General features: G+C 47.0%; 3 protein-coding genes and 2 pseudogenes across 3 annotated transcripts; 1 reads left to right on the forward strand and 4 right to left on the reverse strand.

Moving 5' to 3' along the window:
- Positions 1-965: 965 nt before the first annotated feature.
- Positions 966-1,974, reverse strand: LOC136463034 (uncharacterized). The gene is made up of 4 exons (XM_066462080.1): positions 1,708-1,974; positions 1,522-1,628; positions 1,285-1,435; positions 966-1,214 (listed from the first exon to the last, which is right to left on the reverse strand). Exons 1-4 carry the CDS (start codon positions 1,838-1,840, stop codon positions 1,129-1,131), a joined length of 477 nt encoding a protein of 158 aa, XP_066318177.1. The 5' UTR covers positions 1,841-1,974; the 3' UTR covers positions 966-1,128.
- A 663-nt stretch (positions 1,975-2,637) lies between these two features.
- Positions 2,638-6,397, reverse strand: LOC136465339 (uncharacterized; annotated as a pseudogene).
- Positions 6,398-6,848: 451 nt separating this feature from the next.
- LOC136465340 (bZIP transcription factor 18-like) lies at positions 6,849-8,266 on the reverse strand. The gene is made up of 3 exons (XM_066464110.1): positions 8,222-8,266; positions 7,481-7,883; positions 6,849-6,913 (listed from the first exon to the last, which is right to left on the reverse strand). Exons 1-3 carry the CDS (start codon positions 8,264-8,266, stop codon positions 6,849-6,851), a joined length of 513 nt encoding a protein of 170 aa, XP_066320207.1.
- Positions 8,164-19,498, forward strand: LOC136466877 (25S rRNA (cytosine-C(5))-methyltransferase NSUN5-like). Its single transcript, XM_066465391.1, has 13 exons — positions 8,164-8,532; positions 9,033-9,091; positions 9,315-9,365; positions 9,646-9,778; positions 10,434-10,519; positions 10,687-10,785; positions 10,883-10,936; positions 11,670-11,814; positions 12,073-12,134; positions 12,270-12,357; positions 18,531-18,614; positions 18,717-18,878; positions 18,966-19,498. Exons 1-13 carry the CDS (start codon positions 8,265-8,267, stop codon positions 19,172-19,174), a joined length of 1,500 nt encoding a protein of 499 aa, XP_066321488.1. The 5' UTR covers positions 8,164-8,264; the 3' UTR covers positions 19,175-19,498.
- Positions 19,499-21,249: 1,751 nt separating this feature from the next.
- LOC136463035 (19.0 kDa class II heat shock protein-like) lies at positions 21,250-22,185 on the reverse strand (annotated as a pseudogene).
- Between the last annotated feature and the right edge of the window lie 2,293 nt (positions 22,186-24,478).

The raw sequence follows: 24,478 nt of genomic DNA on the forward strand, positions 1-24,478 counted from the left end.
GCGGACACAACAAACGTGTATGCAAAACCCGCAAGACCCGCAAGACGTACAGTCCCTCATGCAATCTTAATGAGAACAATGTTGATGTCAAGCCACTGACATAATGATTCGTTAGCTTAGAATACCGATCCAAATACATGGGTGAGAGTAGATATATAAAGCTACATAGAAACTAAAAGAGCGGTGAACATCAGTTGTGAGCGAGGTTTAAGATACACGCTAATGAGCACTTCGCTGCAACTGGTAGAGGCAAAAGCACCTTGACCTTCCTTCGCTGATTAGTAGTTGCTGCACTGTTAACAGAAGAGACCATGAGGCGTGATGTTTAGAGCCAAAAACAGAAGCAAGAAAATCTTCTTATTGCAATTGGCACACGCCATGTAAATATAAAATACCAGCAAGATTTTTTTTGTCTGAATATAATATTTTCAGATAAAACCTTACAAAGATAAATCAGTAAATTCAACTAGACAAGAATGGAATGTTAAATATTACTTTGAAAAAGGAAGACTACGTACTAACAATACGCCCAGACATTCTGGATTTTGCAGTTCTATTTAGAGAATCAAGATTCAAAAATGATGTACTGACTTCAGTATTTTTTCAAACTTTGGAAAAGGAACACTATGTATTAACAATATGTCCCATACATTTGCTGATTACTTATTTTCATTGACCAAGAAAATCATATTCACATGGAAGGAGTAGCAACAGTTGAAAAACAAAGCGTAGCGAGAAAACATAAACACAGAGCCATAAACAAAAGCAAGGAGGTTCCTAGGCTCTGCAGCAACAGCAGCACCATCCGCACACCCATCACCATCGTCATCCATGGTATCTTCATCTGCGAAAAGTTTCTTTGCAGCTCTTTTGGGCGACGGACGAGTCCTAGAAGTTTACTATGAAAGTATCTTGATGTGGAAGACCTTTTTATGTTCAGGAGCAGCGAAAGCCACAGGCTCACTGGAAGCCATATGTTGATCCCATTTGACTGGTTGATAGATGCTTGCCACACTGTTCAGGAAGAAGATTATGATAATTTAGAGCGGGGTTTGAGACATTGTTCTTATCTAGATCAGGTTTAGAGGTCGATGGCACATGTAATTCATAAATATTTAGATGAGCACGTCACCTTGCTGCAAGGGCCTTCGCCTCAGGGACCTCAAGATTTATGTACCACTTGCATGATGATCCCCTAGACAAAGACACTTTATCTGAAACAACAAGTGGTGGATTTAGGTGTAGATTCACAGCAACAATCGCATAGCAACACAATAGACATACCTGCAAAGCACTTCACAAGAGTCCCAACAAATATCACGGTCTGCGGGGTGGCCTTTCCATCTCTATGGACCTGTTCAGCTGGGAACGCAGTTGCCCGCTCACCCCAAAGTATAACATCCAGTGAAGCACCGCTGTCATCCATGGTTCGTAACTTAAGCAGCCATACACAATAGAGCCCATACAAACATAATATACAAGAATCCATAAAAGAGTTAATGAGTAACATCTGTGGGCGACTGACCTTGCATTGCATATAGTGACTGTCCACTTCAGTACTTCATTCTGGCGTGTTCTACTCCGCATTGATGAAACATTAGAGAGCATAGTGACTACAACAATGACATCTGCACAGGTGAATAACAACACATAAGCTATTTGTGCAGGTTTGCTAAGACCACAATCTCTATGCATATAGAGATATACCTGTGAAGAATTTGTTGTCCTCAACACGCGGTGGCAGCTGATCCATGGGAGTAAGGGAATAGGTATACATAGGGAAAGCTGGTGGGATCTCAACGACCTCCTCCATAGAAGTCCACCTTGTAAAATTGATCATGTGATCATTATCAACCAGCTTGTACTGTCTAGATTTCCTGACCCGGAAGTATGACAGGTTGTACACATTGCCTTCCTTTATCAAAGGCTTGAACTGCTCATGGTCTGGTGGGTAAATCTGTGCATGGATGCAGTTTCCCTATATAAATAAGCAGAGTTCAGCAAGTCTAGTCTAGGCAAGATGAATGGTAATAACGGTCCTGCCACTATTGCATATTGTGTCTCCCTTCGGTATTTTAGAGTCTTGTCATGTAACTTTATATCTTACAGCTAGGTTCCATAGTAAAAAACCTACGCAGTTATGGTAAAAATTATGGATCTTATGGCCTATCACAAATATATACATAATCTTATAGTCAGCATACATGTGAGCACAAGAAGACAAGTGACAATATGTACCTCTTCATCAATCAAAACCAAGTCACTATGCAGCAACTTTGATTCATCATGTGGATCATAGAAGTCACAGAACCTAGAGGCATGCACACATATGGTCTCACTGCAGTTACTAGGCATGAGACCAGGAATCAACCTATCTCCCATCTGCAGGCATAGAATGAGATGTAGAATTAGTACAACAGTCATGGCACGATAAGTTTCACATGCGAGATTAAGATCAAAAGAGGGAAACCTTGGTATAGAAGACATCATACACATCATGTGAGACCAGGAATCAACCTATCTTCCCCTTGCTGGCACCGTCATGAGCCTCCAGCGCTTCTTGCAGTCAATCAATGACTAAATGCATCAGGTGCCTACAACCATGACGCATAAACCAACACATTGTATCCCTTACAACCCCACATCGAATTCAGCCCTAAACATGAGTCCTCGCCCCCATGTGTAACATGATGTAGCTTCTACATCCACATCACTAACCAAAGTCCTGCTAAACTTATGATGACAAGAACAAGATCTGGAAAAGGAGCCATGCCCCCGCTGCAATAATCCAAGACCAAATATTTAAGAATTCCAAAAGACAGTAACATAAATAAAGTTGAAATGCTAAACTGGAAGGAGTTCTATATCTACAAAGACAAAAAAAATGTCATTTTCTTCTCCAGTTCTCCCTGTCTTGCACCCCTTCTTTGCCACCCTTCTTTGCTCAACCTGACACCTCCTTTCCTCAAATATCGTCACCATCGCCAATATCATCTTCTGATAATTTAACATCTGATAAACCTGAAACAAGAGCGAGTAATGAGTTATAAGGTGTCGTTATTGCTCAAACAACAATACTCAAACTAACAATATGCTACTTTGTACAGTTCAAAGAAAATGTACCTTCTGCTCTCAACCAATCCTGCAGGCATACTAAGGCTTGAACTTTCTTGCTTGTTAGTCGGCTTCTGTAGTCACTAACAATTCTTCCACTAGTGGAAAATGCAGATTCAGAAGCTACAGTCGATGCGGGTGTTGCAAACACATCCCTTGCCATACGAGAAACCACAAGATACTTTGTAGAATGCATCATCCACCACTGCAGAATATCAAATTTCTTTTGTCGAGGGAAAAGATCATCTTGCAGATATGTGTCAAGCTCACTTTTCACTCTCTTCCTTTTTTGTGCTGCAAGATGTTGTTCAAAGTCTGCCCAGCAGTCATCTTCATCAATACTTCCATCATTAGGCTCTGGTTGTGAGTAGTTTAAATCAGGTGCCATTGATGAATATGCAGAAAACAGATTTTGCAATGTGGCCTTTACCATTTCAGTGTATGCTGGACCTTTATCACCAAAACTAGCGTCCAAACGAAATGATACAAAACTGAGCTTAAACCTAGGATCTAGAACTACCGAAACACATATCTGCAACAAGCATATGTCCTAGTATTTCTGAAACTTTAGTTTCATTTTGCTCGCCATAACTGCAATGGAAATATCTGTATTTGATTCCAAAGTTTCTATTTTTCCTTTGACTTCCCATAGGACATGGAAACAATGGTTTGCTGTTGGGTATAATGTACCAGAAACTACATTTGTAGCATCATAGAATGGTTTGAACACATTACAAAGTAGGTCTGCCATGTTCCAATCTGTATTAGAAGGCTTGTCCATGTTATTAGGATCTTGTGACTCCATAACATCAAAGACTGCCCTATACTCTATTGCATACTTCAGCATTAAATAAGTTGAGTTCCACCGAGTTGGAACATCAAGAGACGGTCTCTTCTCACAGGATATACCTAATTGTACAATTATTTCCTCAAAACGCTGTTTACGAGCTTATGAGCTTCTAATGTACTTGACACTATCTCGAATGCGGTCAGTAGCACCATCTATCACCTTAAATCCCTCCTTGACAATAAGGTTCAACACATGCGCTACACAACGCATATGTAGCAGATCACCATTTCCAAGCATAAGGTGTCTTTCTGAAAGATTTTTCCTTAAGGAACCAACCATGTTGTTGTTGTTCTTTGCATTATCTAATGTGATGCTAAATACCTTGTGCTCTAACTTCCATTCTTGCAAACACTTCAACAATGCATTAAACAAAGTAAAACCATCATGGGGTGAAGCTACAAGACCAAAACCTATTATTCTCTTCTGCAACATCCAGTCATTATCAATGAAGTGGCAAGTAATGCACAAGTAACCTAGGTTCTAATTTGAAGTCCACAGATCAGTAGTTAGACAGACCCTTGAATTTGAATTTTTGATAGTTTCCCGAAGGGCTAACCTTCGATCCTCATATGAGCTCATAATATCCTCAGCAACTGTAGTTCTAGACACTATGGTAAACCAAGGATTTAAGGTAGCAATAAATTTCTGAAACGGTGCATGGTCAACTAAACTAAAGGGCAGCTCCTGCAATACGATAAAGTTGACCATGGCTTTACGTGAGACCTCTTGTCAAACTTCCAATTCTTCAGAGCTAGTAAATCAGGGGATAGTCCTGTGTTCATGCTTTCAACCAACTGGTTCATTCTAGTCCTTTCTTTGCACACTTTCAAATGCCTACGACAAGCACTTCTACCATTATCTCGAGTAGCAGACAAGAGCTCCAAACAATGAATACATTTAGCTTGTACTACTAGATTCCCCTCATAAATAGGCTCAAATTCTTTCCACACATCAGATCTAAGTTTACGTCTCTTAATTGGTCTTGATGCATCTATACAATAAGTATGTAAGTATTGATTAGTACAAGCATTTACTAAAGTATACATAGTCGGTAACTAAAGGCATCTCATGCAGCAAGAAAATTCATCTAAAGGACCAGGACAGTAGAAACAGGACCAAGTAATAATGAATTATCGTACCAATGAATTAGTTTGCCCCCAACTCAAACGATTCATAGATGCAGCAACAATGGAAAAAATTACACTAGAAGGAGACAAGCACCAGACTTGGTCTTAACCTCTTAGGACTTAAACTCAGGTTGGGTTGGGGATGGTACAGAGCATTGGCCTTAGGGTTTCAATGAGGTCCAGTTTGTAAACTGGAGAATTCTAACTCTGCCTGCAAATATTCCAGGCTTCCAGCATACGAAATGTTGAAGACATTCAATTCACTACAAGCTAGCGAAATATTATAGTATGCTCAACAATATTTCTTGTGTGAAATAACAAGGGGCAATGATATACAATGGCTTATACTGTCCATGAATTAGCAGAAAAATTAAGGAATAGCTATATCACTTTATGGATGAGATGATGCACCATGCCATTCATATGTAAGGGAGGGAGGAGAGATCCAAATGCCGGATGAACAGAATTTGTGCAGTGTTGAAGGCTATTTCATTTTGTGAAAGAAAAAACAGTGGCAAGTCAGCTGCAACAACAAAAACAGAGGCAACAGGCGCAATTCGCAGGCTTGTTCTATTAGGGTTTAGTGACCAAGGCTCAATGGCACACGTATAATTATATATACACACTCTTAATAAAGAAATTAAAGATGCTAATAAAAAATTTGAGACATAAACTGGTTGCTTCAATATGCAGGAAGTTAAATCTAACCTGGGCCAAGATCAGGAGAAATAACCATTCTTGTATCATCTGATGAAGATGATGATCTTGCAGATAGTACCGGAGACTGGCTCATCCTTGGTGACTGTAGCATTCTATTAAGTACCAGAGATCTCACATAATGCACACGTGAAGCAGATGACTTCCTCTGCATTCCTTCTGAATGATTTGAAGCATTAACAACAAATGACTTCCGTTTTGACAGCAAGGACTTGATCCTATCCACGCTCCTTGATGCTGCATCTTTGCCAAGATTAGGAGAAGCAGTCGTTCTTGTATCATCAGGTAAGGTTGAAGATGACAATCCTGCACATGGTGACCTCTGGTGTTTGGCTCTGGAGTGGCGCATCCTTGGCGATGCTACGATCCTATTCAGTAGCGGGGACCTCACAAATTGCACGTTCGAAGCAGATGACTTCCTCCGCTTCTCTATTGGAGGCTTTAGAGCATTAACAGCAGATGACATCCGTTTCAGTAGCAATGACTTCTTCACGTTCACACTCCTTGAAGTTGTATGCTTACTGCTTTGTTGATCTGCTTCTTGACCACTCAATTCTTCTGGCGCAAGCTCAGATGGCAGGGTTGCCATGTCCACACCAGCACATCTAGATAGAATACAATAACATGATAAGCTAGAGGACAACCAAATGAACTGATCAAGAGAGAACTGTAGAGGATTGATCAATCAAATTTCGTGTAGCAGTTTTGATCAGCAAAAGACTAACAAATTAGTTCATCAAATTCCATGACATATGTTTTGGAAGTGCATTTATTTTAACCTGTAGATGTTAATACATTTTTATAAAAACTTAGTCAAAGTTAGATGAGATTGACTTAGAACAAAGCCAAAGTGAACTATAATTTGACATGGAGGGAGTATCTGTTATTTCTAATTTCCTTTTTCTACTACAAGTCAAACAGTAGGCACACTGGCACATGTAAAATGTCTAAGAACAAAAGAGATAAAAAAACTGGTGATGATGGAGCGTAGTTTTGAAGCATTAGAATTTAACTATAAACAGTGGATATCATGTTATCAGCTACTCAGTTTGGATAGCATTATTTGTTACTAATGAGATCTCTGCCATGCTAAGGATGAAAGCACCTGGTTTTGGTGACAGGATTATGTCACGTGATTATTAGAAATGTAAAATCCAATTGCTTCCAACATCATTCACAATTTCACATTTCTCTATTAAAATTTCAACTAATGACCGCCAGGTTTTCTAATCGTTAGTCCAATGTGCTTCATTTTCTTTTCATCTCGCCCAACAAAAAAGCATTCGTCTGACATCATTCTGAAGTGTCAAAAGTAAGCAATATAATCCTCAAAACCACCCATCTAGCTTATATCTCAGCACTTCACCTGTAAACCCTCAAATTACAACCGGGAAATATAACTTCACAGGTAAGAAAATACCCAGTTTCCCTTTTCGCTGACCTCCTTTTTCCAATCATGATCAACGGGCTCAGTTGCTCAAACCCCCCAACACCCAGCAAAAGGAGTAGAAAAAGCACGCGTCACCCTCACAGAAACAAGCATGGTAATGGTAACTAAAGAAATGGATGGATTGCCGCGATCGAGGATGCAGTACCTCTTGGTGCGCTTAGGATCGATGACCGCGAGCTCGGCCAGCTGCTCGGGAGTCATGGCCTTCTTGGCCTCCATGACCTCGGCCAGCGACGCCGCGGCATCCTTCCCCGCGCGCGCCGCCGATGCCGGGCGAGAAGAAGAGGCCCGAGCCGTCGACGGAGCTGCTGTGGCGGTGCTTGGGGCGCAGCAGAGACGAGGTCTTGGCGGCGCGGTCGCGGTCGCGGTTGGAGGGCCCGGAGGACGAGATCTTCTCGATGTCCATGAAGGTGGAGAAGAGGTCGTCCTCGGAGCCGATCTCGTCGAAGGCGTCGCCGTCGGGGCCGCCGAGGCCCAGGTCGTCCGGGAGGCAGAAGGCAACCTCAGATCTGGCCCGGCGGTGGCGGTGGCCCGGCGATGGAAGGGAGAGCAGAGGAGGGTGTTGCGGCCTTGCGGGTTGCTGCGACGCTTCTCGCTCGCCCAACGGGCTTTGAGGGCCGGAAGTCTTCGGTCCACGAAAAAATTGCAGCTGATCCACAACAGCCACGAAGCCCAGTTTTGCGGGGCGAGCGGGCGGGTTAGGTTAACAACCCGCCCCGCCTGCAACTTGAGAGACTCCAAGTGAACGTTTCGACGAGTGGAGGTAGTTCCCTGAGCTTCCACATTCTTTGTAGAATTTTATCTGCCTGTGGTGTAATACTCCTGAAAACTTGCTGGGGCAGCTGTACCTGTAGTTGTGTACTTAAGTGCCTAAAAAACATAGAAACGCTTGGGCTCTTCACTAGCAACCAGCGGGCAGCGGTGGGCGTGGCACCCCAGCGCCACCAAAAGAAAAAAAAAAACCCTCACAACTCCGAACTCCGAAGACTGGCAGGCGCCGTCAGCCATGCCGCCGCCACCGCAACAGCCTAAGAATCGCAGCCGTGGACCCACGCCGGCCGGAGAGAACCGGCGGCCCCAGCGTAGGATGGCGAGCCGGGACGCAGCGGAGCGGGCCGCGTTCTTTGCGCGGCGAGAGGCAGCAGCGGTGCTCCGGCGCGTGCTCCGCGGGGACGCCACCAGGCGCGCCGCGGGTTCCATAAAATCCCTTGTCTACTCCCCAACCGTCCGCAACAAGCGCGCCACCTTCGCGCTCGTCTGCCAGACCCTCAAATGTAAGTAAGCGCCGCCCCAGCTTGCTTCCAGCTGCCTTGGCGTGCTCTGGCGCGCAAGGTGTTCGACGGAATGCCATTGCAGAGCTCTGGTGCGGCTGTGCTGGGTGGTTGGGTGCATTATCTGCTGTTTAGAGTTGTTGACTTGTAGCCATAGAATTGTAGCAAGAATGGAGCTGTTGATGCACGCATGTACAGGTCATACAAGTATGATGCACAATGCAAGATACACTTTTAAGTTTTAACAATGAATACACTTCACTATTTACGCTTAAGCCATCAACTTTGAAAGAAGTCAGATTTAACTTGTTAATAAAGTCACATACTTGCTGCGTGTAATTAAGGAATGTCGTGTTAGTCATCTGAGTGTAAATGGAGGACAGCTATAATTCCTGCTGCTTGAATAGAGCAAATGGTTATGTGTTCTGTTGTGCTTTGATACTTCAAATTGTGTTCCCTTGTGTTGACTTCTCCCCTCATGTTTCTTTGTTTCCTTTTGTCAGATCTACCAATTCTTAAAGAGGTTTTAGCATTGACTGGAATACTGAACAGCAAATGGAAGGTGAGCCAACTTCATCAATTGTTGCGATGTAGCTAAATCTTTCTTACTCATTGTGTTTTTATCATTGTTGTTGACAGTTTGACATGTGGGCTTTAGAGTTTAGACATGCCTCTTCATTAGCAATGTATAATGCCTTACCTCAAAAGAGAGAGAGAGAGAGAGAAACCCGCCTGTAGGCAGCAAAGGCTGAGTTAACTAAGTTGTATTTCCTTTTCACTTGCAGAAACAGGAGGAATTGGTTTATGTGACTACCTATGACATTCTCTTTGGTCAGGTTTGTCATCATTTACTTAAGAGTATTGAACCAACCAATTTGTTGTACAGTTTTTGTGCATTTAATTTATCTATTCCTTAAATTATTAAGTTCAAATCTTGTTTCTATTAATGTTTATACTTTGAGCTGTGCATTTGATTAAGTACTCATTGTACCATTTTACTCGTTTGCTTCCCTCCACTATTTAAAAACGAGTTTAGCATGTCATTCAGCTTAATCAGTTGTGTATTTATTCTCTTTTTCCAATTAAAGATAATCTAACATGAAATGGCATTCCCAGGGAATTGCAGTTTCTGGATCAGTCGAGCAATTAATTATGCTACAAAAAGATTCTCTTAGGACTACTCTTGATAAAGTTTGTGCCAGAAGAAAAGTCAGTTGCGTTGAAGACCTATTGGGCAATAAAACAGCCGGTACCCTTGTACCTGACCATCTTCACTGTAGCTTATAATTCACAAATTTTTTGTAATATGAGTACTCCCAATTCTACCCTGAGCCAGTCATGATCTTGACTATTCATAATCAAATGTATTCATTTCACTGTTCAAGGCTTCAAGCTATGGAGTGGTTAAAAAAAATGCTAGCTAAATTCAATTTCTCTACACTGCATAATCATGGTGGTGCAATTGTGAACTTAAAATGTCTCATGTGCTGATGATCATCTGAATTCATTTCCTTGTGCCATTACTCAAAACTACTGTCCATGCTATGTTATATTGTTTATCTTCTGCTTTCATTTCTATATGTTTGTGCACATTCGTCTAATTGCCCTGTTATGGTGATTGACAATGACTTGTCTTTTGGCAAATTGTGGATTATATTTCAAGAAATTCCCTTCCAAAATAAATTTCTAGTTCCGGTTAGTTTCATGCTTGGGAAATTGATTTGCTTGCCACTATTAGGATACAATTGTGTTTGCTGATTGCTGAAAGGGTCTACAACAACTGTTTCTCTGCATTTGTTTGATTTCTATCTGTCAATGATGTACAGTCCTCAGTGAACATAAATTATATGCTACTTTCGAATTTATATGCATGCCACGCTGTTCATTATTCTCTTTTTCTTCAGTCAAACCAAAGCCCCGATTTCTTCGTGTTAACACGCTCAAGATTACTACAGAGTCTGTCATTGAAGAATTGAACAAAATACACATGGTATTTCATCTATCTTTTAAGGTTATTAAGCAAGCATATTGATCTGAGTAACATCATTCTAGTTTGGTGTTCCCTATGAAGCTATCTTTGCAACTGCAACCTTACTTTTGAGCTCTACCGTTGTCCGTTGTTGATGACACTTGACTCAGTCACTCAGTATTGAATAGGTTGACAAAGATGATATGATTCCAGACATGTTGGTACTCCCACCTGGAACTGATTTGCATAACCATCCGCTGGTTACAGATGGGAAAGTGTTTTTGCAGGTGACCTTCTGATTCTTTTGCTTACTTTTGAGAAAGTCACATGATTTATAATAATTGTGTAATTGACCTTTTTCTTCATTCCTACCTGTTCTCATAGGGGAGAGCTAGTTGTATGGTAGCAGTTGCATTGTGCCCTAAGCCAGGCTGGAAGGTTAGTGTGTTGTATCTGACGGACTAAAATTTATTGATATTTTATTTTGCCAGCATTTTCAGTGAAGATAAGAATTATTTATTAACTTTGGTGTTACGATCTGACTGGATGGTTTGGAATTTACAAAATAATAATGCTGTCTAGAATATAGTGCTGTGTATGCTTTTCACTTAACTTGGCAAATAGTATACCGTCTCTACTCCCTAAGTTTCTATCTATTCATCTTCTTATTTAAAAAATGTGGTCATTCAGGTAGGGAAACGATAAATAGTACTGATATTTTCACTCAATGTTTATTTTATTTTTATGTAGAATACAGAATTTCTATGCTTGTTTGTGGATTTGCTTAGTCCTAAGTCGAGATATCAATGTGAGGAGAGGTAGAGGAAGACCGAAGCTGACATGGGGGGAGGCAATAAAAAGAGATTTAAAGGTTGGGATATACCTAGAGACCTTTGTTTGGATAGGAGTGCTTGGAAAGCTGCTATTGATGTGCCTGAACCGTGACTAGGGTCTCATATTAGGTTTCAACTCCAGCCTACCCCAACTTGCTTGTGACTAAAAGGCTTTGTTGTTGTTGTTGTTGTTTGTGGATTTGCTTCATTGATATCTGCCATGGGTGCTGTAAAGAATGTTGCATTCTGATGTACCAGTTGAAAATTTCAATCTGTCATATCACCTTTAGAGTTATATAATCTCAAATATTAATTTCAGCTTGAACATTTAAACTTAGGTTATTGATGCATGTGCGGCTCCAGGGAACAAAACAGTCCACCTTGCTGCGCTCATGAATGGAGAGGGAAGTATTGTAGCTTGCGAACTTAACAAAGAGAGGGCCAAGACATTGCAACATACTGTCAGAAGATCTGGAGCCAATAGTATCCTTTCCTGATGATCTTTCAGATCTATCAACCTTGCAATTATATTTTATTTTTTGTGTAGTTTTTACTGTTAAACTGTCCTTGTCTCCTTACTGCAAAGCACAAAGGCATAGAATTAGTTTTGATATGTATTGACTAGTTGTTTGATCTTCATCCAATGATATGTGTTCTTGTCATATGTTATCCATTATGTTCAACAATATTCATTATAGTACATTTGATACGACAACCACATTTCTGAACTTATTGCTAAAGATATTCAAATAGTTAATGGCGACTTTCTGGAAGTAGATAGAAACGATCCATCATATGCTGAGGTTTGTAGATACCTCCACTTCTATTGGTAGCTTATTAACCTCACTGGGCACACATTAGTAGTTCTCTTTCATCTTGCAAAGCCATTATCCATGATTTTGTCATTTGCATTGATGTGATGATGGTGATTGCTGCAGGTTCGAGCTATTCTATTGGACCCCTCGTGCTCTGGTTCTGGAATATCTACAGAGAGACTTGATTATTTGCTTCCTTCACATTCTAGAGGTAACTAAAGGCTTTTGTAGCAAAAAATTTGCTATTTTATTCTGTTACCTTCATAAAAAAAGAAGGAATGTGTTATGACCGGCATCCCCTACAGCCGTCGCAGCCCAGCTAAGGGCTAGGAGGGAAGCCGGCCATCAAAGGGCTATGGCCCATATAATTGTCACAATTATAGTATTGCTAGAGGGTTATTTTATAATTATCGCTATTAGAGAGACATATAAATATTTGTAAGACTCTATTTGTGAGATAAAGCAGAAACATATTATTGTTTCCGGCTTCCTCAGGGAGACGGGAGAAACCCTAGCCGGGAGAAACCCTAGCCGCCTCTACTGTTCACGCGTGAACAGTGCACCGTTACTGTAGCTACACGAGGGTTAGGGCTACAGCCGCAGCCGCCCATCCTCCACCACGGCGTCCAGCCGCCGGCAGCGAGGTTCCCAGCCTGCTCCACCTCCCTCTCACCCCTACAGACTCCGTGATCTACGCGGTAGGATCCGTAATCCTATCAACCTGGTATCAGCATTGCCTGGTTCGATGACGACTGCTCCTCCGAGTTCCTCCATCCCGGTGACCACTTCGTCGCCGACCGCTGCGTCGTCGGAGTTGTCGGAGGCGTCCAACGCCTCTGCCCAGCCCCTGACGTTGGAATCGCTGGGGGCCAAGGTTGATCTGATCGCCAACGCGGTGGTCTCCATGCAGACGGCGTGGGCCGGCCTGCTCCAGGCGCCTCCACCGCCGCCGTTTCCCGCACCACCACTGCCTCCGCCGCCGGTGCCCACGGCACCGATCCCCACTGCGCCAGCGACTTCCTACCCCTACGGCATGCCGTCGACGGGGGCCGGAGTTCCGCTCCATCTGTTGCAATGGCCGGCCTCGCCGTCACCTGCTGCCTGATTGGCTGCAGCCGCCCGTGACGGCGTCTGCTCCGCTCTACTCGATAGCCACGTCGACAACCCCATCACCCTCCACGACGATCGCGACAACAGCGGTTCCAACCCTGCCTTCCGTCGGCGGTCCTCTCTCTGGGGGGGTGGACGGCTCGCTGTTCTTCGGGGCGCCCTTCTTCCTCGGGCGGCCAGCAGCAGGGGGGCCTTGACCCGGGCCTTGGTGCTGCCCTCGCGGGCGCACAGGCGGGGCCCAAATTCTACAAATTGGAGTTTCCTACGTACGACGGCTCGGCAGACCCCCTGAATTGGTTGAACCAGTGCGAGCAGTTCTTCCGCGGTCAGCAGACGCTAGCATCCGCGCGCACATGGCTCGCGTCCTACCATCTTCGGGGTGCTGCCCAGACATGGTACTACGCCCTGGAGCAGGACGAGGGCATGCCCCCTTGGGAGCGCTTCCGCGAGTTATGTTCGCTCCGCTTCGGGCCCCCTGTTCTGGGCACACGGTTGGCGGAGCTTGCCCGCCTTCCTTTTGGTTCTTCCGTGCAGGATTACTCGGAGCGCTACAATGCCATCCTGTGCCACGCCCGCAACCTCTCCGCTCGCCAAAAGGCGGAGTTGTACGTTGGCGGGCTGCCGGACCAGCTCCGCAAGCAGGTTCAGCTCCGCGCACCGCCCGACCTCCAAACCGCCATGTACTTGGCACGGGCGTTCGAGGATTGCGTATCTCCACCTGCCCCGCAGCCTCGTGGCGCCCGGCCGCCCCTGCGGTCAACCTGGACTCCGCAGCAGCGGACGCCGAGCGGTCCTCCACCTGCGGCCGCCGCTCCTACACCGACACCGGCGGCGCCCACTTTTCGTCGGCTCTCTCCGGCCGAACAGCAGGAGCGCCGTCGCCAGGGGCTGTGCTTCAACTGTGACGAGCCTTACGTACGCGGGCACGTGTGCAAGCGCCTCTTCTACCTGGAGGTCGACGACTACATCGTGGAGACTCCCGTGGAGGCAACTGAGGACACCCCGTCCAGCGAGTTAGCCGGCCCGGAGATGGCTGCCGCTAACGCCCTTGTGGTCTCCCTCCAGGCTGTTGCAGGTATTCGGGCCGCCAACTCCATGCTGCTGCCCGTCGTCATCAAGGGCGAACGCTTCCTGGCCCTCCTCGACACGGGCTCCACCCATAACTTCGTGTCGGGGGAGACCATGCGCCGCCTGGGCCTCGTTCCTGGCGGGCGGGGAGCGCCTGCGGATCACGGTGGCCAATGGCGACCGCATGCCTTGTGAGGGCATCGCGCGCAACGTGCCCATTCGCATCTACGACGAGGACTTCGCCATCACGTGTGTCGGCCTCAACTTGGGCGGATTTGACTTCATCATGGGCTTCGACTTCATCCGCACCTTGGGCCCCATACTATGGGACTGCGAGGCCCTCACCCTGTCGTTTTGGCGCGACGGCCGCCGCGTCACCTGGCAGGGAGTGGCCGGGGCGGTTGCACCCTCTCCAGCCCCCTCGGCACAGCTGCTGGCCGCGGCTGCCCCCGACCCACGGCAGCCGCTGCTGGACGTCCTCCTCCAGCAGCACGCCGTCGTCTTCACCGAACCCACGGGCCTTCCGCCGGCGCGAGCGTACGACCACCGCATCCACTTGCTACCGGGCACCGCGCCGGTGGCGGTGCGCCCTTACCGCTATCCCCAGCTACAGAAGGACGAGCTGGAGCGGCAGTGCGCGGCCATGCTCACCCAAGGGATCATCAGGCCGACCACTTCACCTTTCTCGGCGCCCGTCTTGCTGGTGCGCAAGGCGGACCAGTCGTGGCGCTTCTGCATTGACTACCGCGCCCTCAACGCCAAGACGTCCAAGGACAAGTTCCCGATACCGGTGGTCGATGAGCTCCTCGATGAGCTCCATGGAGCTCGCTTTTTCACAAAGCTGGACCTACGCTCGGGGTATCATCAGGTGCGGATGCATCCCGACGACATCGCCAAGACGGCGTTCCGCACTCACCACGGCCACTTCGAGTTTCTGGTGATGCCTTTCGGGCTTTCTAATGCCCCGGCCACCTTCCAGGCCCTGATGAACGATGTGCTTCGCACCTACCTCCGGCGGTTTGTGCTCGTTTTCTTCGATGATATCCTCATCTACAGCTCGTCGTGGTCCGAGCATCTGCAGCACATCAACATCGTCCTCAGCGCCCTGCGGGCGCACCATCTATACTTGAAGCGCTCCAAGTGCTCGTTTGGGGCGCCATCCGTGACCTATCTTGGCCATGTCATCGCCGAGGGCGGTGTCGCCATGGACGCCGACAAGGTCGACGCGGTGGCGGCGTGGCCTCTACCTCGCTCGGCCCGGGGCCTTCGCGGCTTCTTGGGCTTGGCGGGATACTACAGGAAGTTCATCCGCGACTTCGGCATCATCGCGGCCCCGCTCACGCGTCTCTTGCGGCGAGACGCGTTCGTGTGGGACGACGACGCGACGACGGCTTTCGAGGCGCTCAAGCGCGCCTTGACGACGGGGCCCGTGCTTCAGATGCCGGATTTCGACGCTACTTTCGTGGTCGACTGCGATGCATCGGGTGCGGGGTTCGGCGTCGTCCTCCACCAGGGCGCGGGACCCCTCGCCTACTTTAGCAGGCCATTTGCAGCTCGCCACCTCAAGCTCGCCGCCTACGAACGCGAGCTCATCGGCTTGGTGCAAGCTGTGCGCCACTGGCGCCCGTATTTGTGGGGGCGCCCCTTCCTGGTTCGCACTGACCACTACAGTCTCAAATTTTTGCTTGATCAGCGTTTGTCTACCGTCCCACAGCACCAATGGATCAGCAAACTTTTCGGCTTCGACTTCACCGTGGAGTACCGCCCGGGCCGCCTCAACACCGTGGCGGACGCTCTGTCACGCCGCGACAGTGAGGCGGTGGCGCCTGTACCGTCGCCGGACGCCCTCGGGGCAGCGGTGGCTGTGTCCGGGCCTTCGTTTGACCTCCTCGACGCCATCAGGCGCGCTACAGCCACGGCGCCGGATGGCCAGCGGCTGCTGCAGCAGCTCCAGGCCGGGGAGCTCGCGGAGCCGTGGCGCCTGGACAGCGGCCTCCTCCTCCACGGGTCTCGTATCTTCGTGCCGGATCACGGGGACCTCCGCCACCAGGTCCTCCTGCTGGCTCATGCCGCCGGCCATGAGGGGACCCAGAAGACGCTGCACCGCCTCCGTGCCGAGTTCTACATTCCGCGGGACAGGGCACTGGTGCGCGACTTGGTGCGTTCCTGCACCACGTGCCAGCGCAACAAGACGGAGGCGTTGCAGCCAGCGGGACTGCTGCAGCCCCTCGACGTGCCCTCCCAAGTTTGGGCGGACATCTCGATCGACTTCATCGAGGGGCTGCCCAAAGTCGCCGGCAAGTCGGTTATCCTCACCGTCGTCGACCGTTTCTCTAAGTACGCGCACTTCATCGCGCTCGGGCACCCCTACACGGCCGCGTCGGTCGCCCGTGCTTTCTTCGACGGCATTGTACGGCTCCACGGGTTTCCGCTCTCCATCGTCAGTGACCGGGACCCCGTGTTCACCGGCCACGTGTGGCGGGACCTTTTCCAGATGGCGGGCGTCAAGCTCCGCATGAGCACCGCCTTCCACCCTCAGACGGACGGCCAGTCGGAGGTGGTCAACAAGGTGATTGCCATGTATTTGCGCTGTGTTACAGGTGACCGGCCTCGGGCATGGGTGGACTGGCTGTCGTGGGCGGAGTATTGCTACAATACTTCTTTCCATACCGCCCTCCGCGCCACGCCTTTCGAGGTCGTCTACGGTCGACCACCGCCGCCCATATTGCCGTACCAGCCGGGAACGGCTCGTACCGAGGCCGCCGACGCCATACTCCGCAGCCGCGACGAGATGCTCGCTGAGGTCCGTCAGCGGCTCCTTCAAGCCCAGCAGCTCTCCAAACGCTACTACGACGCCAACCACAGGGATGTGGAGTTCGAGGTGGGCTCGTGGGTCTGGCTGCGTCTCCTTCACCGCACCACGCAGCAGTCCCTCGACCCTCGCTCCAAGCGCAAGTTGGGGCCGCGCTGGGCGGGGCCGTTTCGCGTGCTTGAGCGCATCGGTCGCGTCGCCTACCGCCTCCAGCTGCCCGATGACGCCCGCATCCACGATGTATTCCATGTGGGCCTCCTGAAGCAGCACCGCGGCGATCCCCCCACTGCCGCCGGTGTCTTGCCACCGGCTTTGGATGGCCGGGCCCTGCCAGGCCCGGAACGCGCCCTGCGCGCTCAGCAGCGCCGGGGTGTTTGGAAGATTTTGATCAAGTGGCGCGGTCTGTCAGCAGATGATGCAACGTGGGAGTCACTCGAGGAGTTCCGCGCCGAGCACCCCGATTTCCAGCTCGAGGACGAGCTGTTTTTGCAGGCGGGGAGAGATGTTATGACCGGCATTCCCTACAGCCGTCGCAGCCCAGCTAAGGGCTAGGAGGGAAGCCGGCCATCAAAGGGCTATGGCCATGGCCCATATAATTGTCGCAATTATAGTATTGCTAGAGGGTTATTTTATAATTATCGCTATTAGAGAGACATATAAATATTTGTAAGACTCTATTTGTGAGATAAAGCAGAAACATATTATTGTTTCCGGCTTCCTCAGGGAGACGGGAGAAACCCTAGCCGGGAGAAACCCTAGCCGCCTCTACTGTTCACGCGTGAACAGTGCGCCGTTACTGTAGCTGCGCGAGGGTTAGGGCTACAGCCGCTGCCGCCCATCCTCCACCACGGCGTCCAGCCGCCGGCAGCGAGGTTCCCAGCCTGCTCCACCTCCCTCTCACCCCTACAGACTCCGTGATCTACGCGGTAGGATCCGTAATCCTATCAGAATGTTATTTGATTCTGTTGGCATCATTGTTTTGTGAGTTGCGTCAGTTACATTGTAGGCTGCTGGGCAAGGTTAACCTTATGTAGTTAGCACAATATGCCTACTTATCTTATTTGGACTGAAACTATGAAACAACTGTCACTAAGAATTGTTTGCATATCAGCATCAGGGGCAGGGGCAAAGTCACATTTATCAATAATGATGCATATACACCACGTTCATTTTTTTTTTTTTGCTACTGACTAGTACAGTATTTACCATATATTTATAGTTTGTATATATTTCTTGGCGTATAATAAAGTGGTACTCCACCGTTATTTTGGCCTACTACGTCCTGATCTGCAGACTATCTATCTAGTTTGAAGGAGGGGAAGGGAGGGGTTCAAGTTGGGGGCGTTTAGTAACTTTTCATCGCAATATCTCATGAAATAAGCCTTGCTCTGCAGATAATGAGGATGACGCGAGTACAAGCTCAAGGGTCATGAAACTCTCCGCTTTCCAAAAGAAAGCTCTCTCCCATGCTCTATCATGTAAGTCCCTATGCCATTTGTCACTTGAATATGAATAGTCACATGTCAGTGCACAACTGTTTGCACGAACTGAAGCTTCCCTCCACGGCTTCACCTTTGCAGTTCCCTCTGTGGAGAGAGTGGTCTACAGCACTTGCTCAATCCACCAGGCAGAGAACGAGGATGTCGTGAACTCCATCCTGCCCTTAGCTACATCCCTCGGATTTGAGCTTGCCACACCATTCCCTCAGTGGCATCGCCGCGGCCTTCCAGTTTTCCAAGGATGTACGCCCTCTACGCGTTCAACTCCCAGTGAATGTCTCTGAACGTAACCCCCTCACGTCACCATGGCTTCCCTCGTTTGCTTTGCAGCTGAACATTTGCTTCGGACGGACCCTGAGGATGGCCTGGAGGGCTTCTTCATTGCATTGTTCGTCAGAAAAGAAGCAGGTGGTACTTCAGAAGAGCGTGGCAAAGATGATCCTCTGGTGATGAAAGAAGTAAGAACGAAACAAGTGCGCGGAAGACGAAATGGGGCGTTCAGCTCCTTGAGGTTGTCCAGGATGATCCTCTGGCGATGAAAGATGTTCTGGGATCGATTTTGATATATCATTGCTATTTTTGGTAGTCAATGTGGAATTAGCTAGGTTTGAATCTTTCTGAATTTTGGATTCGTTTTTTTTAACTTCTACTCCGCGTAACACGTTGTCATACTCCATGCCATAGCCATATACTCCCTTTATTTTAAATTATAAGACGTTTTGATTTTTCTAGATACATAACTTTAGCTATGTATTTACATATACATTATGTTTAGGTACATATTAAAAACAATATATAAGTAGTGTATGTAGAAAAGTAAAAACGTCTTGTAATTTGAAACGAAGGGAATAGCAATTAGCAAGTAATACATCTATAACATTTTTAAGGATTCAGTATATATTATAATATTAAGAGTCTGTTTGTCACAACTTAGCTTGACTAGTGAAGAGTAGCTTTTTTTAAGTAAAGCTGAGCTGTTTTGGAAAAAGTGTTTAGCAAAATAGCTTCACCAACTGTTCATGAATAGGATAAACTATTATTTTCAGCTTCGTTGTAACTCATGTCTTTACGAGAGAAGAAAAATAGCTTCACACGCCCACAAAGTTGTTTTAAAAATAAATGTTTAAAAAAAACTCGCATGCCAAACAGGCCCTGAAGTTATCGCTTCCCACGACTCTCTAAGACACGGGACTATAAAGAAAATAATAACGCCACATCTGTGAACCGTAAATCTGAGGACCATCTAACGCCACATCTGTCGACCGTAAATCTGAGGACCATCTAACGCCACATCTGTCGATAAACTACTATTTTCAGCTTCGTTGTAACTCATGTCTTTACGAGAGAGAAGAAAAATAGCTTCACACGCCCACAAAGTTGTTTTAAAAATAAATGTTTAAAAAAAACTCGCATGCCAAACAGGCCCTGAAGTTATCGCTTCCCACGACTCTCTAAGACACGGGACTATAAAGAAAATAATAACGCCACATCTGTGAACCGTAAATCTGAGGACCATCTAACGCCACATCTGTCGACCGTAAATCTGAGGACCATCTAACGCCACATCTGCCGTAAATCTGAGGATCATCTTCCTGTCAACGTTGAATTTGAACGCCACGTCTCTCAACCTTAAATCTGAGGACCATCTTGCTGTCTGTCAACCTTGAATTTGAGGATCACCTTCGACGATTGCTGGAGGTCAGAACCTTTGCTGACGCTTTGCCACTTGGGCACCTGTGAAAACAATTAAAACAAGTACTAGCAGAGTACTTAACCGACGCTGATGTGCATGTTCGACACATGTGCCTACTGCCTACGTGTCCTTCCTGTTCAGAAAGAGCCCGCATTGTTCGACTGATCTGTAAGCCAGTACTAGCAGAGTACTTAACCGACTGTGATGTGCATGTTCGACACATGTGCCTACGTGTCCTTCCTGTGCAGGAAGAGCCCGCTTTATTCAACTGATAGTACTGATTTGTGCTTAAATTTTTGTTGGCAGCGGGAAGAGGACACGCTTCGGGAGCCCCACGAGCGACGTACGAAAGTTGTGCAGGCCGGTGTGGGGCCCACATCTGAACACAGCAAGCAGGACTCCATAGCACCATCGAGGAGAGAGTGAGAGACCGCCCAACGCCGACGGCAGAGACAGATCGCCGGCGACGAGACCTTCCAGGGCACGGCAGCAGCACAAACTGCAGCAACAGAGTCACAGCGACAGCACCGACGGCTTCGATGAATGAAGCCAACAACCATTGCGACCAGGCGCACGATGCAGCTGCCGAGAATCCATGGGGCCGGCGAGGAAGGGAGCCGAGGAACTACCGCCCGCGGCGGCGGCGAGGAACCCCACGCCCACTCCGAGCAAGACCCGACCACGGGACACGGCAGTCAGCACTCAGCAGCTCTCGCGGAAGAGCGCGCCCAAAGGACGACACCGATGCGAGCCCTATGACACACGGTTGCCGATGACGACATCAACGGGAAGAGCAACGTCAATGAGCGCATCCCCACCAAACGTAGAGAAAACGCCGGCGAGGAAGAAGATTGGGAGCATCCACCGCACCATCTGCTGGCGGAGCTCCAAAGAACGCACCACTACGGGCGGTACGGAAGGTAAACTAGATATACTGGACGACTGGACAGGGGCCGGCCCACCTCCCGTCGCGCGCCGGCGAGCTGCCGGAGCGGAAGAGGGAGGGGGTCCGGGAACTGATACAAGCAGAAGCACTCGAAGTACATGCATGTACAATGACTATTACAGTCACTTATTCTACTAACTAGCAACTACTACCAAGCAGAAGTGCAGAACAAAGAAAGCATCACACCCTCATTGTTATTCGCTCGTCACCCGCCATGTCCGGCTGATGACGAGCATCGGTCACGCGTATGTCGCCTCCTTACTCGCTCTGCTGCTCGCCGCCGACCGTGACCTGGACGACGCGCGGCTTCTTGGGCTCTGGCGGGGGCTTCTTGTCGACGATGACGGTGAGCACACCGTCCTTGTACTCGGCGCGGATGCTGCCCAGGTCGGCGCTCTCCGGCAGCGGGAACCGCCTCATGAACTTGCCCATCCTCCTCTCCATCCTCAGGTACTTCACCCCCTGCTTCTCGCCGTCGTCGGCGCCGGCCTGCTGCTTCTGCTTGCCGCCGCCGTCGGCGCCGTCCTCGGAGGGGCGCTTGCGCTCGCCGCTGATGGCCAGCACGTTGCCCTCCTCCACCTGCACCTTAGACGTCGGCGAGGCTGACCCCGGGACGGCCAGGACGATCGGTCCGGACGGCAGCTCCTTGACGTCCATGGGCGTGTTGGCCATGGCCCGACGGTCGCGCACGTAGGCCGGCGTCGGCGCGTTCAGCTGCCGCTCCAGCTCGTGGGGCAGGTCCATCAGTGCTGCACCGCCGCTGAGAACGCCGGGTCAACGAGCACGAACTCCATTGCTTGCTCCTAGCTTAAGCTGGGTTTGCTGATCAACAATGGCAGGTGATTTGAGGTCGTGTAGTGATCTCACGTTGCTCTTGGGATTGAGATGAGACGGAAGGCCGGAGGAGGGGGAGAGGGAACACTAGTACAGAAACAGGCTGTACTTTCGGTTCGAAAACCCTTTCAGTCCCGATTTTTCAATCGAGAGCATGAATCCAACATTAAAGGGCTTCTTTTTTAGTCTCGGTTTCTCGTCGCCGGTTGATAATACCAACCAAGGCTAAAGAGACCTCCCAGCCTAGCCACGTGGGCTGGCCTTTTAGTCCCGGTTGGTATTACCAACCAGGACTAAAGTTTTTTTTTGTTTCTATTTTCAAATGATGATTCGTTTTGGTTTTCGAATACGTATTCTACGTGCTAATAATATACGTATTCTACACGCTTATAATATTCGAACATTTTGTACAAATTAAAGTATGAAACTAACGTATATATTACATGCATATACATATATTGTACGTTATTTTATGTACATATAATATGTATATATATATATATTACAAATAAAGCTTGCATTGTATATTCTATCATATTCTTGGGATAACAAATTTACTATATCTGGTTTGGCTTTCATGTTTCGTTCATGTCATTGTAGAACTCACCGGCGGGATTTAAGACCTAGTCATTAAGAAATCCTGCTATGGTCTCTTGAATTGCTTTCAGTTGGTCACGTCGTATGACTTTTTCCTTCAACCATAGAGTCTTCAATAAAAGTTAAAGGAAAAGTGTATATATATATATATATATATATGTTGGTCACGTGATTACTTATATATATGAGCAATAAAAGAAATTGTGAATATATGAATATATTTATATAACGTACTTTGAGGATCTCTTCAGGAGTTCTTTTTTAGTATGCCAAGATGAACTCGCAAATATAGTATCCGCAATAGTTGGTCCCCTGTTCTTGTCTCAGAACCCACTTTTACAAGAAAAAAGATCTGGTGAATTGAAAGCATGCATGGTGTTAATTGAATTATATATATATATAAATGTAGCTAGTACTTACTTTGTGTGCGATTACATCCAGTGGCGCTTTGCAATGTTTCATGTGGTGTTCTTCAATGAAACTTTTCCAAACACTACGCCTAATAAAATAAAATTTTAATTTGGCCTTTAATAATTATTGCAGTTAAGAGATCGGGGTATATATAGTTGCTAGAGAGACTAAATTACCCTTGGATAATATCTATCATGTCTTGGTACTCTGTTTGCTCTTTTCTTAACGAGTCTAAGATGCTCAGCCGACTATTAGCCATATCAATGACCATCAATATCCAGTGATTGTTGCATATGTTTTTATACACAAATATGATCGACATTAACTAGAGTCAACATATATATATATATATATATATATATATATATATATATATATATATATATATATATATATATGGGAGATAACTTAGCTAGTAAGCAAATAATTAAATAAATGTCCATATGATCGACGTTAATTATTTAACACTCAATTGAAGTTGTAGGGAAAGAGTATGTCCTTGTTTTGTTGGTTCACTAAGAACCTCATGAGATTTTTCTCGAGTTCAGCTTTCTATTCAGGCGGGGGATTAGAGTGTTTGAATACGACATTTGGATCAACAAAACCAACATCATTATCCTTTCTCTCTCTGAGTTCTGTCATCTCATATCTGCATATATAAAAATATAGTGTGAGGATATATAATTTATATATATACATGTAGCTTTATATATATACACTTTAATAGTAGAAAATAATCATACTTATAGACAATGGCAGCTAATGAGACTTTTATCGAGAGAGTCCAGGTGGCAGAGTTGGTGTAATTCTAAAAACTCGACATATATAACGTCATCGCTGAAAGCTCTAGTTTGATTTTGGTGAATTGATGAAACCCTAAGTGCTAACCTAGTTTATCAAGTGATCATGAGATAGGTAGCACATTCCAAGTGGTGAAGCAAATGAAGATCATGACATGATGATGCTGATGCCATGATGATAATCAAGTGCTTGGATTTGAAAAGAAGAAAGAGAAAAACAAAAGGCTCAAGACAAAGGTATAAATGGTAGGAGCTATTTTGTTTTGGTGATCAAGACACTTAGAGAGTGTGATCACATTTAGGTTCAATAGCCGTACTATTAAGAGGGGTGAAACTCGTATCGAAATCCGGTTATCAAAGTGCCACTAGATGCTCTAACTCATTACATATGCATTTAGGATCTAGTGGAATGCTAACACTCTTGAAAATATTTATGAATATATGCTAACACATGTGCACAAGGTGATACACTTGATGGTTGGCACATTTAAGCAAGGGATAGGAACTTCACTGGCACCCTAGACAGAAAAGACGGAGGTCACTGTAAGTGACCGGACGCTGG

The sequence above is a fragment of the Miscanthus floridulus genome, chromosome 7 (assembly GCF_019320115.1).
Source record: "Miscanthus floridulus cultivar M001 chromosome 7, ASM1932011v1, whole genome shotgun sequence".
In the NCBI taxonomy this organism is placed as follows: Eukaryota; Viridiplantae; Streptophyta; class Magnoliopsida; order Poales; family Poaceae; genus Miscanthus; species Miscanthus floridulus.

Bases quoted from the DNA above. Each gene is read 5' to 3' on its own strand.
- LOC136463034 (XM_066462080.1), bottom strand. From the start codon at position 1,840: ATGATCAATTTTACAAGGTGGACTTCTATGGAGGAGGTCGTTGAGATC. The intron at 1,436-1,521 runs GTCGCCCACAGA...TGGCTGCTTAAG, and splicing joins CTATATGCAATGCAAGGTCA to TTACGAACCATGGATGACAG. The intron at 1,215-1,284 runs GTATGTCTATTG...TTGTTGTTTCAG, and splicing joins TCTTGTGAAGTGCTTTGCAG to ATAAAGTGTCTTTGTCTAGG.
- LOC136466877 (XM_066465391.1), top strand. From the start codon at position 8,265: ATGCCGCCGCCACCGCAACAGCCTAAGAATCGCAGCCGTGGACCCACG. The intron at 12,358-18,530 runs GTAACTAAAGGC...CTTGCTCTGCAG, and splicing joins GCTTCCTTCACATTCTAGAG to ATAATGAGGATGACGCGAGT. The intron at 18,879-18,965 runs GTACGCCCTCTA...TTTGCTTTGCAG, and splicing joins CCTTCCAGTTTTCCAAGGAT to CTGAACATTTGCTTCGGACG.
- LOC136465340 (XM_066464110.1), bottom strand. From the start codon at position 8,266: ATGGCTGACGGCGCCTGCCAGTCTTCGGAGTTCGGAGTTGTGAGG. The intron at 7,884-8,221 runs GTTTTTTTTTTT...CGTGGACCGAAG, and splicing joins CGGAGTTCGGAGTTGTGAGG to ACTTCCGGCCCTCAAAGCCC. The intron at 6,914-7,480 runs GTCATGGAGGCC...CACCAAAACCAG, and splicing joins CCGCGGCGTCGCTGGCCGAG to GTGCTTTCATCCTTAGCATG.